Source organism: Canis aureus, chromosome 3 (genome assembly GCF_053574225.1).
Source record: "Canis aureus isolate CA01 chromosome 3, VMU_Caureus_v.1.0, whole genome shotgun sequence".
Taxonomy (NCBI): Eukaryota; Metazoa; Chordata; class Mammalia; order Carnivora; family Canidae; genus Canis; species Canis aureus.
The window spans coordinates 20,524,502-20,542,846 of NC_135613.1; the positions used below are offsets into that span (position 1 = coordinate 20,524,502).

At 49.9% G+C, this 18,345-nt stretch overlaps 1 protein-coding gene across 2 annotated transcripts; it reads left to right on the forward strand.

Annotated features, from left to right (window-relative positions):
• The first annotated feature begins 113 nt into the window (after positions 1 to 113).
• Positions 114 to 4,298, forward strand: HSBP1 (heat shock factor binding protein 1). Of its 2 annotated transcripts, none has more exons than XM_077891001.1 (4): positions 114 to 273; positions 624 to 690; positions 1,222 to 1,342; positions 2,444 to 2,647. In XM_077891001.1, the coding sequence occupies exons 1-3, from the start codon at positions 229 to 231 to the stop codon at positions 1,338 to 1,340; spliced, it is 231 nt and encodes a 76-aa protein (XP_077747127.1). In that variant the 5' UTR covers positions 114 to 228; the 3' UTR covers positions 1,341 to 1,342; positions 2,444 to 2,647. The 2 variants fall into 2 exon arrangements, with proteins under 2 accessions (XP_077747127.1, XP_077747126.1); XM_077891000.1 differs by lacking the exon at positions 2,444 to 2,647 and adding an exon at positions 2,811 to 4,298 and having other exon boundaries at positions 115 to 273.
• Positions 4,299 to 18,345: the final 14,047 nt, after the last annotated feature.

Sequence of the window (18,345 nt, forward strand, 5' to 3'; positions counted from 1 at the left end):
GGGCCAGGCCGGGCGAGAGGGTGGGGGCGGGCCCCGCGCGGAACGGGAACGCGAGAGCACAGGCCCTTCCGGCGTGTGCCGCGAACTACGACTCCCACAGCACCCTGCGGTCCCGCGGCTGGCCTCCGGCGTCGCGAGAGGAGGCCGCTGGGGGGCGGGGCGTGCGCGCGGACGGACGGAAGTGCAGGTGACGGTTGAGCCTTCGCCGCCAAGCTGGGAACCGGGGAGATGGCCGAGACGGACCCCAAGACCGTGCAGGATCTCACCTCGGTGGTAAGGGACGCCCGTGGGGCCCGAGGCGCGCTGTCGGCGGCCGCGACGGCCCGCGTGTCCGGAGGCGCCGCGGGCCCAGCCTGCAGCCCCAGCCGCGCTCGCCCGACCCGGGCCGCCGCCGCCCGCGCGCCCAGCGCACACCCGAGCGAGCCGTGAGTCGCGGCAGCCGCCACGGGAGGGGGCCTCGCCGGGGCCCGGGGCGGGGGCGGGGGCCGGAGCCGGAGCCGGAGCCGGAGCCGGGGCGGTCAGGGCGACCCCAGCTGGACGCCGCCCCGCCCGCCGCCCCGCCCCGCCCCGCGCGAGGGCCCCGGCGAGCGCCAGGTGCTCCGTGTCGCGTCTCCCCGTCGCAGGTGCAGACACTCCTGCAGCAGATGCAAGATAAATTTCAGACCATGTCCGACCAGATCATCGGAAGAAATATCCTTTGTATGTGTGGTCAGCCTCTGCGGGCCCCTGGCACCTGTGGCCCGGGCAGCGGTGTTGATAGGTGGTTGCAGGCCCGCTGCAGGCAGCCACGGGCCACGTACAAGTATGAGTGGTATTGTTAGTATTATTGTAACTGAGCCTGGGTGTGGTGCTCTGGCGGTTCTGTGCCAGGAGCTGAGGGCCCCCGAGCTGGCCCCCCGGCCCCCAGACGCCTCCAGTCGGCCGGCAGTGGCCTCGGGAGTGGCCGCGGGCCGTGAGCTGCGCGCTGGGTGCCGATCTCTGCTCCGGGCCCCGCCGCCACCTGATGAAGAAGTTGTAGGGGCGGCAGCTTAGGAAAGTGGAGGAGCTCGTCCAGGTCCCAGGACCCGTAAAGGGCCCCCGACTCCTTCACCGCCAGAATTTAGCCGTACTCCAAGGGAAGCCCAGTTTGGCTGAGACGGTTGTGTTTAAGGTCCCGGTGTCCCCAGCTCGGGAGCGAAACGATGAGCAATGGCAGGTGTATGTGGCCTTTAACTTCTCCACTTGATGACATGAGCAGTCGCATTGACGACCTGGAAAAAAACATTGCAGACCTCATGACCCAGGCTGGGGTGGAAGAGCTGGAGGGGGAGAACAAGATCCCTGCCACACCGAAGAGCTGAAGGTGAGGGGGTCGGCTGTCCCCGTCGGGCTGTCCCGGTCCGGGGCCTGCCACTGCAGTTAAGGAGGCCGGGCGTCCTCTCCATCAGCCCCCAGCCGGATCCCAGCAGGCGTCTCTCTGATTCTCCTGGCCTTTATTAAGTGGACCTATGTCCTTAGTAGTTAAGATGACTGGTTAACAGGCAGTCACTGAGTTTATGTCATTGCAGGCAAATACCAAGAAATGTGTTTTGTTGGCCTGAGAATTCTTACCACTGGCAGATTTATTTATTTATTTGTCTGTTTGTTTATTTTTTGTGACCAAAACCCCATATTGCCACCTTCAACTTCATAAGTGCCTTGAGTTCTGGGTTCTCCTGGGAACTCCCCCTGCGCTAGATAAATGACAGGACAACGCCTGATTATGACTCGAATGGATGAAGTTAGGCCGGAGTGAGCCTTCACCCAAGAGCCGCCTGGGGGGCTCGGTCTGTTCAGCATCTACCTTCTGCTCAGGTCATGATCTCAGGCTCCTGGGATCGAGCCCCACGTCCGACTCCCTGCTCACGGGGAGTCGGCTTCACCCTCTCCCTCTGCCACTCTCTGTCCCTCAAGTAAATAAATCTTAATTTCCACTACATAGTTCCCAATATCTGATGAAAGACAGATAATCAACAATAGCCATGTAGCGAGACAGCAAGATGTTGTGGGCCTCCATAGTCTCCCCATGGTAGGTTTCTTCCTTATGAGCCTCTTCAGGAGTATGGTGGTTACCTCGCCGCAACCTAGAACTAATTTTGAAACTACCGTTTCTCTCATCCCATTTTTAGCATTTTAATTCCCTATAAAAACAAAGTTTACTGAGAATTTTTAGACCACTCTAGTACCAAGCAGAACATACAGTAAAAGGCACCAAATTCCTTTTTCAAAAGTTCTGGGCATGTCCTGGCTGAACCAGATTAGAAGTAGCTGTGGCATACAGGTCACTTTGAAGTCCAAGAAGAGACAGACTTGGGAGCGAAAAGACTTGGAAATTCACTGTCATTTTAACAAGAGATTGGGTTGACTCGCTGTGTGAGTAAATCACACACTTGTTATGTGTGGGTTGTCCTCTTTATTCCTGTAGAGAGATGATATGGAAAATGTCCTGCCAGCCTTAGAAGCTTCTCTGGGTCTCCTACCACCACATGGCGGTCAAAAGTCCCGTCAAGTGAGTGAGAACATCTGTGGAGAACTGCAGGATGGAGACTTTTCGAGTGACAGGGGTGATCAAGAGGAAGAGTTGCTGGGAATGGATTCAGAAGTTTTCAAATAAAGATTTCCAATTAAATCTGTTGTGATATCTTTGCTGGGGCATCGTGCAAAGGAAGTACATCATACGTCTAGTTCAGTAAAGGATTCTGGAAAGCTTTTTACCATTTGACAGTGGTACATGTCCATCTTCTCTGTCCTGGTGGGAGCATAATGTGTTGATGATTTTTCTTTTCCAACAGGCAGCTAATTCACACTGAAGTCCGGAACAGCATTTTTACAAGCCGACAGAAGACCGAATGGCTTTCTGAAGCAACTGCTATGTGTAGACAGATTTTCTATTCTGAAGTGTGCGTTCTTCTTACAACATACTGTATAGTTAGTCTATATAGAGTGATCCTCTCCCCCAGTTTCTTGAACATGGTAATTCCACATCTTGGATCTTGGTCAGTCGTGCTGTTAAATATTAAACACTAAAACTTTGGCGGTTCCTGCATAAAATTGTCAAATTTTTTAGTGTATTTTTGTGAAGTCATTGTTTTCTATCATTCCTTTTGTAGTAGTTACTGTTTGATGAAAGTTGCTGTGTAATTTTTTATAGACATCTGGTAGACTCTTCAGTTATAATTAGATTTTGTGAAGTAAGACATTTGGCAAGTTGAGGGTTCTTTAATTCTCAGCACAGAGTGTTGAGCCAACACCAAATAGCATGTTGGTGATGCTTTTCAAATGGTTAAAAACATTTAAAAATTGGTGATTGAGAAATCTCTGGCACTACCCTGTTGCCAAAACTGAACACTGACCTGCAGGGTCATATCCCAAGTCCCTGAGGCCAGAGGCTAAAACACTGACGAGGAACCACTGCCATTCCTGTGTGTTCCGATGTTAAATGCAGAAAGTGACAGGACCGCCACTGTAACCAAGGCGCTCGTTAGTTAGAGTTTTGCATGAGATTTGAGTACTTGAGTAGGCCCCTGTGCTGTTCACCTACAGTCGTCACCATAGAAAATCTGGCAGGATTTTACACCCCAGTTTGCTGTCTTGTCTGGGAGCCACCGCTCAGGAAAAGGGAACAGAACAGGAAAACAGACCGTGTGAAGTCCGTGCCAGTTGCTGGGCTAGAAAATGCTAAATGACGTGTAATAGGCTCAAGTTTTTAAGATTTCTTTAAATGATTTCTTACCTAAATTCTTACAGAATAATGTTTTATTATTGATTATAGAAGACAGGAATAATAACTCTTGCCACTCCAAAAAGCAGTGCTGCCCAGAGTGCTAAGGCCAGAGGCCAGGCGTCCCATGCAACTGCCACAGCAAAGTGACTCGGTCTGCAAAAAATGGGAAAAGTTCAGGAATGGTACAGTGCTGCTTAGAAGGAAGCCCTGAATGAACACAGTGTGAGTTTTTTAAAGTTTCCTATATCACCAGTCGTGTTTGTATTGCAAATATATAATATTATTAAGAAATTATTTGTCCTATTTATAAATTACATAGGTAACACAAAGGAGTAGTGGTTTGGCACTGTTAACCGACCTGCTGGGTCCAGCCTGGAGGGTGAGCCCCACGTGCGTGCGGGAGGCTCTCAAGCCTAGTATGGGGCACGAGGCAGTGACCTGGCCACTTGCTGTCGGGATTTAGGTAGACGTTGTCTTCCTTAAGTAACAGATTTCAGAGGCAAGCTCCCCTGACCAGAAATACCTGCCGTGAATAAAGGTGCCTGAAATCCTGCTATGGATGCTTCCTTTCTGTCAACAATGATTTGTTTGGTTTTCCACATTTTCAGATTAAAATGGACACACCATTTTAGATTATGGGCTAAAACCCCTGAAAGGATTAGGTACACAGAGCCAAAGGCCAGAAGGGGAAGTAGAGAGGTTTGGGGGGTGTGGTGCTGCATGAGAGGGGAACCTGGGCGGGCGGGGAGCCTGGTGGGGGGAGCAGGGAGCCGGAGTGGGCCGTGGACTGCCTCTACCCTCCCAGGAGACCTGGGCTTTCCCACGTTCAGGGGACAGGCCTTTCCCAGGTACGTTCCCAGGATGCTCATCCTTGGAGAATCACTAGCACAGAAGGGTTTATGGTCACTTGGGTTTAGCAGACTTGCCTCCTCCTAGATTCACTTCATGAAAATCCACAGTGCAAATTAGCATATTAAAGGCTCTGAGGTCCCAGAGCAGAGAAATGTGATTTAACTTCTTCACCTGCCAGTTGCCAAGTTATTTGACCAAGGATCTTTTTTTATACTCAGCACCTAATTAACATTTCATTGAACTAGCTTGCTGTAAAATCCACACGGGGAGATAGCAGTTAAAGTCATCCAATAAATAGCTTTGGATTCAGTTTATAACCGCCTGTGTTGCCAAGTCCTCACCTGACCTGTGCTCCAGGCCTCTGGGCAGAGCCGCCTTTAGCCTGATGGGCAAGTGCTCTGTGACCCTGGTGAGGCCTTCACGTTTGTGCCAGAGGATGGCTTTCCTCAACTTGGAAGCGAGAAGCTCGAGGCCAGCTCAGGCACACAGCCCCATGCGCCGCTGTGAGCAGGTGCTTGCCACTACAGCCCTCTGGGGTCTCAGCCTCTGGGGCTCCCAGCCCCTCCTGGGACCACCTCCTTGGCCATCTGACACCTGCTCTTGCGGGCTCATGGCCCCGGGGGGTGTCCACCACTTCCCGGCCTAGGCGGGGTCTGCACAGGGAAGTACAGATCTCTTTTATCCTCCCAACTGATTTTTGTTCCTTCAGAGGCCATGAAGATCCTACTCAGGGCTGATGAGTAGAACCAGCATGGAGGTGCCTCCACCAAGCCAAGTGCTTCCGTTTGATTGATGCCCTCACCTCCCCAACCCAGAGACCCCATCAGCTTCCACCGGCCCCCTGCCTCCTTCAAGCCACAGAGTTTTAAAACACTTTTATCTCATGCTCTTATCAGTTTTATTTTTACACTGTTTCATTTCTAGCAAAGTACCATCGTGTGTGACCTTATCAGAATAAACATTCAGTATTTCGGGTAATTAAAGCTTAATTCATCTCTCTAAGTTGTTGGGATCCTAACTGCACTTGGCAGCATTGCTAGGAAGGTAGAGTCCTCCCAACAATCCATCTCAAATGAACCTTTTAAACATCCTGTTTGGAAATTGAAGGTTTCCCATAAGGATAATTATGTTCCTCTTAGCTTTTTCTTTTCTTTCTTTCTTTTTTTTTTTTTTTTTTTTTTTTGTATTCTGTAGCATATATATTTTTTAATCAGATTTAAATGGAGGAATTGTCACTATCTGTTGTCAGATCTAACCCTGAAAATTAACTGGCGACAGATGACAGTCTAGCACTTACTGGGAGTGTTTGCTATAAAACGCTGCACTGGGTTAAGTATTTTGTTTACATCATTTGATCCTCAAGACAAGTTTGAGTTAGGTTTTTAATCTGATGAGTCCCTGTTTAAACAGAAGGAAGCCATCGGTGAGTGGCAGTGAGGTCACACGGCTGAAGGCAGGGACCCTGGACTCCCCACAGCTATCCCAGTGGCTGAGCCCACACTCACAGCAGTGTTTCGTCTGCCTCCTCCCAAGAGCTGAGGCCTCCAAATGTTTATGACCACATGCTCTGGGAACCATCAACTTGAAATTCAGTTTTCAGTTAAACATCATATAATAAACATGCTTGAATTTTTGTTCAAGATTAAAACTATACAGAGCTTGGAGAAAACATGTACTCTGGGACAAGCATCTTTTTTGTGTTCTCCTAGACACAAATAACTCAGAAGTTCAGTTGAGTTTTTCAAATGTTTGCCTTAATAGAACCACGGAGTGTGCTAACCTCTGGTTCTCAAATTTGTTTCTTTGCTCACACCCCATCATTTCTCAAGCACAGAAACTCTCCCTGAGATGCATCTTGGGGAAGAAAGCCCCTCCCACAGTGACCTATCTCCTCACCATCTCATCAGATCACTTGGTTCAACACACACACGAGTACAGAAGTCTTCAAAAGGTATCCATGCAGCCATCACCTGGAATCTTCATCTTCCATTAACACTGTTAAATGTCTGCTTTTAGCTGAAGCCTCTTTAAAACTCCCTTTTCAATGAATGGAAATAGGGGGGATGTGAGTCATTGCCCAGAAACAAAAACCAGAGGAATTAGGACTGAACTCATTGGCCCCACAAATCACTTTGGAAATAGGGAGTTTGTTTCTACAAGTCAGTTTGACTCTTACAAAAGAATCCATTCCAATGTTGTGCCCTCATATGCTGAGGCTTCCACCAAGAGAGGTGCCTGGAAGTTCTTCAGACACCTGGCTAGGATTAGATTTATGCCTAATAGATACAGAACATCTGCTTCCGTGGGTCCCTGGCCACTGCTGGTGAAATGTAATGCTTTGTGGCTATCTCCTTAAGCAAGGCCAACGCATGTTTATAGACCACATACATAAATGTCTCACGGATGCTCCCCTGCTCCATGGTAATAATCCTTATGGAATGTTTAGAGGTTCCCACTTTGTAGATACATTTTGACCCATTATTCATATTGGGCAACGCAAAGTATCTACCTTCCAAAGAGGAACAGTATTATTGCCCAGTAATTAAGAATAGCATGACGGACGCCCGGGTGGCTCAGCGGTTGAGCGTCTGCCTTTGGCCCAGGGTGTGATCCTGGAGACCCAGGATCGAGTCCCACATCAGGATCCTTGTGAAGAGCCTGCTTCTCCCTCTGCCTATGTCTCTGCCTCTCTCTCTCTCTCTCTCTCTGTCTCTCTCTCTCTCTCATGAACAAATAAAATCTTTTTTAAAAATAGCTTGAATTCAGATCAAGCTGATTGGAAGCACTTAGCTGCAAACAGCAGGAACCACAGCCTTGTAAACCAAAGGGGGTGGCACGGCTTCATGAGGCGACAAGTCCCCAGAGAGGGCAGCTCTAGGGAGGGTGATTTCCACACCTCCACAAGACCATCAGGACCCAGGTTTATACTGTCCTGGTGCATCCCACAGAAAGACAACAACTTTCTCCCTTTGTGTCTTTTTAAGATTGAAGAAAATATTTCCCCAAAGGTATTCCTACCTCACTGGCCATCCCTAAATGCATGGGTCTGGAACAATCCTGGGCGAGGCAGCAGGCCCCGTGTGACAGGCTGAGCTATGTGATTCTCTCTCACGTCTTGGGGGTGGGAGTGCTACCAGCATCTGGTGCTAGAGACCAGGATGTGGCTCTGCCGCCTACAGTGCCCAGGACAGCCCCCACCAAGAAGAATTAGCCAGTGCCCCAGGTCAGCAACGTCAGGGTGGAGAAACCCCAGCTTAAGCCATTCATGGTTCAACCTGTGCCTGGTATGAGACCCCTTCTCACAGCAGTTCCTGGATCCTCCGAGGAGAAGAGATAAAGAACAAAGCCAGGATTCTATTAGAAAGGAAAGGGATGGCCCTTGGGGGGACAGCCCACCGCGTGTTACAGGCTTCCTAGATGCAGCTTCCAGATTATGAATCGTAACACGGGAGATGGTTAAGCAAGGAATGCTCTGGCTCTCAACCTTGGCGGCACATGAGAGTCACCTTGGGGAGCACTTCAAAACCCCAGGACCGGGCAGCACCCAGACGCCCGGGGTCAGACTCCCCGCAGGTGGGCCGGGCCAGCTGGCTTTGCTCTCAGCTGGGCTCGCATGTGCATCACGGTCCAGAGCTGCATTCTAGAAGGTCTAGGTGCTGCTCATCGGGTGATGTAATTCACCAAGAATATCAGACAGGATAAGGCCAAACTTGTGTCTACCCAGCAGCCACTCCCCACCTGGAGAGCCGAGGCTGGCACACGCTAGGTGGCATTCCGTTCCATTCATGGGTCATTTTCACCTCAACAGCTGGATGGCGCCTCCCCATTCAGAAAGATTTCTGGTTCCCTGACAGCTGATGTCCCGACTCCAGATTCTTTTTTTTTTTTTAATTGGAGTTCGATTTGCCAACATATAGCATACCACCCAGTGCTCATCCCGTCAAGTGTCCCCTTCAGTGCCCTTCACCCAGTCACCCCATCCCCTCGCCCACCTCCCCTTCCACTACCCCTTGTTGGTTTCCCAGAGTTAGGAGTCTCTCATGTTCAGGCTTGGGTCACATTGTCAACAGCCCTCCCGACAGCATCCTGGCTCCTGAGAAACTGCCTCAGGGCACTCCAAGGTTGTTGACATTATCAAAGGTTTTCCAGCAGGAGATTTTCTGCCTCTCATCAGCCCCCTCATAATCCATTCCAAAACCATTACCTCCTACCTTTGACAGGTCCTCAGAAATTGTCATCCAAACCCACTGAGTGTTTCCAAAAAGAAACTTGAAATATCAAATATCTTAAAATTAAAGGCGTGTTATATGCAGCAGAAGCCCCAGTTAATTTATGATGGGCTATGGATGGATAATCACCAGAAGAGTCATTTCTGGAAATTTAAATATTAGGGATGTTTCTTTTAATGACACACTCTCTGGGAAGTATAAGGCCGCCCGACGGCTGCACAATCCTACGGAGGTCAAGGACAGGACCCCCCCTTCCAGGCAGCGGGAGCCTGGGCCCTGCCTGGCACACAGGTTGCAGACCTGGAAGTGCTGCAAAACGATGTCCTACAGATGTGTACCCAACTCACAGGGTCCCCGTGTGTTCACTGGGCCCGTGGCGAGAATCTTAAAGAGACAGACTCTTGAACCCGGCTGTCGAAATTACACTGTCCTGCGAGCAGCATTCCCAAATGGTTCGTGATTGCCACATGTCTGCACTGACGTCAGTGAGCCCTCGTCACTAGCCAGACCTTCTATCAGAATCCTTTTTCTGAGAGGTTGATTATATGACACACACATTTTGCCAGCATCATCAAAAGGAAATGCAGTAAGATTTGTTTTCAGTGGGTCATTCTCACTTCCTCAAGGCAGATGAGGCTTCATGACAATCTGTCACCCAACTTTGTCTTCCCCACAAGGAAGAGCAGAGCCCCCCGGAACCCTCCGGTGCAGGTGAACCAGTATTTCTAGAATCACTGGTGGAGAAAACGTTCCTCACCACAAACCCTGCAGGAAATTTCTTGGATTTATTCAAGCTTATCTGTATTCCAGAACAATTCTGGGGAGGGGCAGGGGGTGGAATTCTCTAGTAATGCTTTAACAAGTTACTGTTGGGTAAGTTCATAACTAAAGAATCTCTTTTGTCCTAAGCAACGTAATGAAGCGGGCAAGAATTCTTTGAAACCAAATTGATGCTGCAGCTTATCTGCTCGATGCTGCATTTAACACTGTTGAAGTGTTCGGCGTTTTCTTCCTTGGGAACTAACAACTGCTGGATTTTATATATTCTTCAGAGGACCCAGTATTTGGTCTTGGTTCTGAAAGGTCTGCAATGACATCTGCTCTGGTTGCGAAAGCGCTAACAATATTCATTCTTCTACGTTCTACTGAACTTGTTTTCCATAGTCGGTTCTGAGAATGGGTATTTGTTCAGCAAGAGACTATGTCTCCCTCAGAGACAGTTTCCTTATGGCTGCGGTTCCTAAAATGGGGTCCCCGGGCCGGTCATATCGGCATCACCAGGGATCTTGTTAGAAATGCCCGCCCCCAGGCCCTACCCAGCCCCACTGAACCAGAGGCCCTGCGGGTGGGGCCAGGTGGCCTGAGCTTTAACACACCCTCCACGGGGTTCTGATCTCATTCAAGTGTGAGCACCAGGGCCTTAGGGTGTCCACTTTAGTGGTCCAATAGCTTTGGGGGTCAGACAAATCAATAGTAAAGCCCCCAGGGTGCTGATCCACAGGCAGATTCCCGGCCTCCTCTTCTGTAAATCATGATCTAGTATGCACCAGGCAGGGGCTGGGGATCCACTTTCTCTGTCAATACCTCGGGTTCTTGTTTTTCTATGTTATTTCCTATGCAGGAAAGCACCGCCCGGAAGATGATCTAGGCTGCAGCACTGGGGCCTCGGCCCGTCCTAAGGTAATTTATAAGGAATTGATTCTTAATTCCCCAGAAACTGCAGGCGTGGGAGCCCATTGTGACCTTTGCAGCCCAGTGAACCGAGGAGAGGGCCCTCCAGCCGCCCACGGAGCTGAGCGTGAAGAGCCCTCACGCCATGAGGACTTGACTCACTTTAAATCAATTTGCTTCTTATTAAAATGTACTTCAATAAAAAAATCATTTCAACTCTTAAGCCACAAAAGGATATCCAATCATTTAAAGCTTCCTGAGCGTTTCAGCTGATTAAAAAGGTTTTGAGAGCATGGTAAATATTTCACTAGCAGGAGAAGTTATCCAATAAGGAGATTATTTATTAAAAACTAATAATTTATTGGTCATTTGCCCCTTTTTCTTCATGGCAAAGTACGCTTTCAGTCCAGGCACGTTTTTTTGTTTTTTTTTTTTCTATTCCCAGTAGCCGAGCCTGTGAGTTGATACTTCTGTCATATATAAATGCATCGAGTATGGGTTCAACTTGAGAGAGTAGCAGGATTTTACTAATAACAAGGAAGACACATGTGAAATTACATTTTAAAAGAACTTTTGGAGGGTTTCAAGGATGCTTTCAGGTCCTTAAGTAGAAATCACATTTGCCATTTTGACAAAAACGAGTAAGTTTCTCATTTATCTTTTGAGTCAACTATCCTCAAGGAAATAACTAACACATGACTTCTTTCTCCTTCTCCTTCTCCTTCTCCTTCTTCTTCTTCATACAAAGGAAAGCATTTAACACAAAGCCCAAAATGAAGGTGCAGAGTTCAAAGTATTTATGGTCAAATATTTTGTTTCAATAACAAAAGGACTTAGAATACCTTGGATTGCAAGCAGTGACCAAGATGGCTTAAACAGTAGGGATATTTAAGGACCCCATAAAAGGAGAAGTGCAGAGGTCAGCATCTCTGAGGATGCCTCTGTGGTACTTCCAGTCCATCCCCACCCCAGGCTGGCTGCTCGGTGCTTCTGCTGCTCTTCCCACCGCCCCCACACACACAAGCCCCCCAGCATCAGGTGTGGGGGCCAACCCAGCACTCCTCCCAAGCCCTTTCTCTCTGTCTCTGCTACGGGATAAGTCGTGTCCCCCCAGGAGATTGGTCCAAGTTAACCCCTGGTAGCTGTGAAAGTGACCTTGTGTGGAAAAGCTCTGCAGATGTCATCCGGTTAAGGTGAGGTTATGCCGGATTACAATGGGCTCAACGCCAGTGACAGGGGTGGTTGTAAGCAGAGACCCAGAGACTGGCACAAGGAGAGCCCCATGTGATGACAGAGGCCAAGCATCACACGACAGGTCCCCACGGCCAGGAACACCAAGGACGGCCAGCAGCCACCAGAAGCTGTGGACAGAATCGCCCTCCCAGCTTCTGAAAAGGAACCGACCCGGTGACACGGGCCTGGGGCCCCTGGGCTGCGGAGCTGCAGGAGGGCTCGCTTCAGTTGTCACCAGCTCCCAGCATGTGGCCGTTGGTTTCATCTTAGGAACCAGGGCAGTCTCCAACACTTAGGAGAGCTAACCGTGCAGCTTGGCAGCTTTCCTGGCCTCTGGATGTGGCTGGGCGATGCTGTTCCCCATGCAAAATCACCAAAAACTGCCCAGTGCCTCCGAGAAGGCTTTTGCTTTCTGGGCAGAAGGGAAAGATGCGGCCAGCACAGGCCCTTCTCCGTCTCCCTTGCCTGAACCCAGACAGGGTTCAGAGCTCAGAGCCTCCGTTGGCCCTGGGGTGGCCAGCGTTGGAAGACCCAGAGGTGGAAGGAGCCTGGATCCTGGAAGTCTTCACTGAAGGTTGGATGGCCCCTGCCCGCCCACCCCCCCGGACATGGGAGACACAGAACCACATCCATGGGTTGTCCCGGTGTGAATCGTCCCGACAACAGGGACAGGAGTCTCACAGGCCCATGGGAGGTAGGCAGGCCTCATCCATCCTCTTGCTCTCCATCCCACTCCCACCCAAGCTCCTCCCCCCGCCCTCCTGTCAGGGCTCCAGGCCAGGGACTGGTCACAGGCTCACCTCCCCTCACCACTGGCAAGGGGACTGGGGTGTTGCTAACTGACCAAGGAGCAAGGGACAGCCTCCTCTCATCAGGGCCAGTGACACTGTTTCAAGGAAGGGGATGCGGGGACAGCCACCCAAACTGATCGCCAGGCTGGCCCGACCTTGGTGAAGTCATCGAATTCCCACGTGCGGTCTCCAATGGTCTCGTATTCATTTTCAAAGAGAAATAAAACAATGAAGGGGTTCCCTGTGCTAGCCAGTCTGTGGGGGCAGCTAGACCCTATCCAGAAGGCAGCTTGGGGAGCCGGCTGACAGACCCCACAGGACACACCACCACCGCCGCAGGTTCGAGCCTGGCGTGACCCAGACACCTGTCTTTGGGGCCCCAGGTGGCCCTTCCCAGGAAAGCCAAGAAGCCCAGGGCTAACGTTTACTCTCTAGTCCCTGTGCACAGCTTCTGGGGCCGACCCTCCTCCCCTTGGATATTTTTTGTTCTTAATCAATAATGTTAACACCATCAATCAGGCTCGAGGCCAAGCTGGGGCCCTGCTCCCCGGGACTCCTACAGAAGGAACAGATGAGTGGATGGATGGGCCCCTCGGGCTGCCTAAAGACCACATTGGTTGTTTCGGGGCAAGACACAGAAGCTCACACAAAAAAAGGACCCCACGTATCACAGCCCAAGGCCAGGGGAGAGCAGCCAGGGGCGTGTGGGGCATCGCGGCTGCAGAGGCCCCAGACTGCTCTTGGGGCTCCCCTCTGTGCCCCTGCACCTCTGTGCAGGACGGCCGAGGCCGCGTACCTCAAAGCTTCCAAGAACAGAAAGGTCCTCTTTCACAGTTTTGGAAGCTAAAAACCCCAAATCAAGGCATCTGCAGCACCAGGCAACTCCTCTGAAGACTCCAGGGAGAATCTTCCCGGCTCCTGGGGGCTGCCAGCAGTGCAGGGGCCCTTAGTGCTTTGCTCCAGTCTTGGCCCCATCATCCCGTGGCCTCTACTGCCTGTGTGTCTGTGCCTCCTTATGTGACATTCTTCCTGTGTGTGTGTGTCCACATTAACAGCCTCTTCTCGTGGAGATGCTGGTCATCGGATCAGGGCCCACGTGGATCCATTACGATCTCATCTTAACAATTATATCCACCAAGACACCCTACTTCCCAATAAGGGCACGTTCACTGGTACTGAGGATTCAGATCTCAACATATGTTCAACCTCAGTTTCCCCAACCCCCCATCCCTGGGGCCACCAATCCAGAAGCATAAAGAGAGAGGTTCTAACTGGCCTGGTGTGACTAGGGATCTGCCCCCGCACCCCCCATCCCCGGCTCAGTTGGGCTGGTGGGCCGTTCTCAGAGGGGTCAGTGTGATGCTGCGGGCTGGGAGCCCCCCAGAAGCACCTCCCCTACACCTTATATTTGGCGGAGTCTTGGAAGCTTTTGTGATGTTTCCATGTATCGCCCACATCCGGCACAGGAATGCACCCATCCCACTCCCACCTGCTGGTTTGCTTAGTGAGTTCACATTCTGGAAAGTGATCAGAGCGTCAAGTTGCTTGCCTGCATTTCCTTGCATTCCACGGCTCCAGCCAGCCATCACCAGGGCCCCTTTACCCCCTGCTTCTGGAGCAGAGCTTCTGCATGAGCAAGTTCCCCTTCATCTGGATACACTCTCAGGCTCACCTTGATCTGTGCTTAGGACCTGCCATTTGTCTCCGAGGCTCTGAACACCCCTTCTTTTCCCAGTCCTCAGTAACACATTCAAACCATCTCGCCAGGTGACTGGCTTAGTGTGCATTTTACAGCTGGCTTTTTAAAAAGAAACTGTAACTGGTATATCAGGGGTTGATTTGGTTGAGAGAAATTAAGATTTTTTTTTTTTCATAAGCAAGTAAATTGGGAATTAAATTAGGTCTAAAATTCATTTAAGGCTTCTGACAACTTGTTTGCAGGAAGTAATTGCTCTGGGGCTGGCAACTTTAATAATCAGAGAGAAGCTTAAGAAAAACAGCATTGCAAAAGAAAGAGGGAAATAATAAACTTGAATTAAGAATTCATCCTCCCCAACATTTTATTATGAAAATCTTTAAACAAATGGCAAAGCTAAAAGAATTTTCTCCAGCGAGCCCCTCCCCTGTACAACCACCACCTTGATTCCACCGTCAACACATGACTACTAGTTGCATCATATCTCTGCTCTCTATCCATCCTTCTCTCTGAGAATTTTTTTAGGGGGGAGGGGCAAAGGGAGAACCTTAAGCAGACTCCATGCCCAGCACAGAGCCTGACATGGGGCTCGATCCCACGACCCTGAGATCATGACTGGAGGTGAAATCTAGAATCAGACTCTCAACTGACTAAGTCCCCTAGGTGCCTCATCTCTGAGAATTTTTTTAATTGGGTGAGTGCCACCTGCCCTGGGGACTCTGCAAGGAAAGTACAGACCAGACTCTGAGCCACTCATCTGGCAAGTTCATCAGCCCGACCGAACCCTTCATATCTGCCCCCCTCCCCTGCACAACTGTGATTTGTAAGACTTACATTCTGGCCTACATCCCACTTCAGGCACAGAGCTCTTAAAACCCTTGGGATTTCCTCATTGCTAAGCTCTATAAAGGTGTCTTGTTACCCATAACAAACCCCTTTCTTTAAAAAAAAAAAAAAAAAAAAAAGATTTTATTTATTTATTCATGAGAGACACAGAGAGAGAGGCAGAGACACAGGCAGAGGGAGAAGCAGGCTCCATGCAGGGAGCCCGATGCGGAACTCGATCCCAGGACAAACCCCTTTCAACCACACCTGAGTTTATGTTAAGAAGGCGACTTCTAGAAATTGCCTAAGCATGCAAGCAGGTTGCCAGAGGAAACAGCTAAGGGACTGGAGGGTCGTAATCTTCGGTGCCACCCCTAGCCTTCCAGGGAGGGAAGAAGGCCTAGAGGTTGACTCTCTTGCCAGCGGCCAATGATTTAATCAATCATCTCTCCATAATGAAGCCTCCATAAAAATCCAAAAAAGACGGGCCCCTGAGAGCTTCCAGGTTGGTGAACACATGGAGGTTCTAGAAGAGTGGTGGAGCGGGCATGGAAGCCCTGTGCCCTCTCCTCATACCTCGCTCCGTGCATCTTTTCCACTTGGCTGTTAACAGGTAAGTAAAATGTTTCTCTGAGTTCTGTGAGCTGCTCTAGCAAATTAAGCAAACAAGGAGGGAGCCTGGGCAGGCTCTGGTTTGTGGTGGGTAGGGCGAAGCGCAGCCAACAGCATGGACTTGCAACAGGTGTGAAGGCCAGACTTGCAGGGCTGAGCCTCACCTGTGGGATCTGATGCTACCCTATTTCCGGGGACCTCCTGCCAGAACTGAATTGAATTGTGGGACACCTAGCTGGTGTCAGAGAATTGCTCGGTGTGGAAAAACCCACATGTTAGAATTGGAATCAGAACTCCACCATCTTAAAAAAAAAAAAAAAAAAAAAAAAAAGAACTCCACCATCTCCCACCAACACATTTCCTAGTTCGTTGACCCTGGAATGTGTCCTCACCCCATTGCTGCCGGTAACCTCTTATTCAACCGTTAAGGCCCAACTCATTTATCCCTTTAAGACAAAATTAGCCTCAGTTCTAGTTCTCCCAAAGAATGGGAGCCTCATTCTCTTGTGATCCCCAAAGTATTTCCAACATGACTTTATTTTACTTTTTTTTTAAGATTTTATTTATTTATCCATGAGAGATATAGAGACAGAGGCAGAGGGGGAAGCAGGCTCCCTGTGGGGAGCCCAATGTGGGACTCAGTCCTGGGACCCCGGGATCATGAAGGCAGATGCTCAACCACTGAGCCACCCAGGTGTCCCTCGTGGCTTTATTTTAACACCACATTGTCTTTGCGTTCCTTGCCGTGTCTCTGTCTCCCCATCTGAGAGATACCGGGGGCATCTTGGGACTTTTTCTGATTCACCTTGCAGTCCCCTTTGGTGCCTGGCACAAGTCCTGGTGCGAGGCAGGTATGTAGACGGTAGACTTATGGCCCACAGGAATGCTGGCCAGAACTCTCTAGAACAAACTAAGCAGCTCCACTTAGTGGGCAAACCAGATCCTGTCAGGATTTTTTCTAAGTTCAAACTGCCTCGTCACACTTGACCGCCTTCGTGCCTGGCATTTCAGGCATCACGTTGAATTTCTTATACTAAATATTGCTCTAAACATGGCGTTGATGGATTTACACTGGGCTTTGCTATCTCTGGGGCTGGACAAAGCCCATCCTTTGGTAGATCTCAGAGGATGTGGTGTGGCACGGGTCAGCAGGAAGCTGCAGAGAGGAAGGTTCTAGGCTCCCATTGAGATGTGCCAATATCTCAAAAGAAACTGGTCCTCTGGAGAAGCTGTGTTATCACCAACCAGAGCCTTAAGGAGGCCAACCTTGCCATCAGAGTCCCTGTGGAATTGTCCACCCGTCTCTCCCAATAACATCTCCTCCCAAAATCAATAAAGAGATTTATTGCAAAAGGGGACTCTGTGTCAGCTTCACTTCATGACCAGTGTAGTAAAAGGCGACTGCCTACTACCTGTTTTTTAAAGTGTGCAGCAGGTTCAAATTTTCTTGTGACTATTTGAATAAAAAATAAAAATAATCAATAAATGCAAAGAAAGCTCCCATACCTTGCGGTCTACAGTTCTAAGGATGACTGGCTCCATTGGCTTTTCTGGATTGACCTAAAAATATAATCATCTTTGGGATCTCTGTGTCCAACGCAGTGCCTGGCAGAAAGCAGATGCTCAGCAAACTATGTGGATAGTGGAGACCTGTAGTCAGAAAAAAAAAAAATGGACCCTGACCAGGCAGTCTCAAAGGTCTACAATTACTCTAACGGGGGAGACAGATCCTCAGGATGCTGGCTACCTGAGATTTGGAAACAGTCTGCCCTTTTGGCATATATATCCTCTCGCACTCTGGACTGGAGGTTCAGCTCTGCACAAACCTCTGTAGGGTGAGTCGGGAACTAAGGAAAGCATGTCCAGGATATATAACATTCCTGTCGCCAGAATGCTCTTAGCTGCAAGCGACCAATGATCTCCTGACACAAGAGAGGGGATTTGTGGACTCCTGCTAAGTAGGAGTTTTGGGGTGGATTCAGGCATGGCTGAATTCAGGTGCTCCAACGTATTCATCCGGATCCATAGCCACCAGTCAGTTCCACCAGCCTCTGTGTTGTTGGCCCTTTGCCACCATGGTGAAGTGTCCACCAGCAGCTCCAGACCGCATTGAGCCCCCTCAAGAAACACCTGCTCTGGGTTAGCATTTCCACAGACATCCTGGGGTCACATCTCACTAGCCTGGCTTGGGGTACATGCCCAGCCTTCAGCCAGTCACAGTAGCTGAGAAAGACAGAATGATGCTGTTGGCCAAGCCTGGGGCAATGACTCTGCGAAGACCAGAGTTGGGATTAACCCGCTCATCAAAATCCTGGAATTACCAATGGGGCAGAAAAGTTGCCGAGACAGAACTGGGCACAATCTCTGGGCAGAGTAAACCAAACATTCAATTTGGGAAGATGCACCTCACTTCCAAGTCTTCCCCACTCCCTCCCTCTCCTCCCCACTAAAGTAGCCCCTCTCCAGCCAGCTGCAGGTGGTGGGTAAACTACCCCCTTTGCCTGATAAACTCTGCGCTCCTCTCCTGACACACCTGAAACCCAAAGAGGAGTCCCTTCTTGTTCAAGACTCATTTTAGCCTGAGCCCTCTAGTCAATTCATGGCTCTAAGAAGTTAGAGGACATTTATTAAACTCCCACTGAGTGCCAGGAACTATGCCAGGCCCTCCACCAATGGGGCTCCAGCCTGCTTCCT

Excerpts from the sequence above, each read along its gene's own strand:
- HSBP1 (XM_077891001.1), top strand. The coding sequence starts at position 229 with ATGGCCGAGACGGACCCCAAGACCGTGCAGGATCTCACCTCGGTG. Across the intron at positions 274-623 it reads TGCAGGATCTCACCTCGGTG|GTGCAGACACTCCTGCAGCA; the intron begins GTAAGGGACGCC and ends TCCCCGTCGCAG. Across the intron at positions 691-1,221 it reads CGACCAGATCATCGGAAGAA|TTGATGACATGAGCAGTCGC; the intron begins ATATCCTTTGTA and ends TAACTTCTCCAC.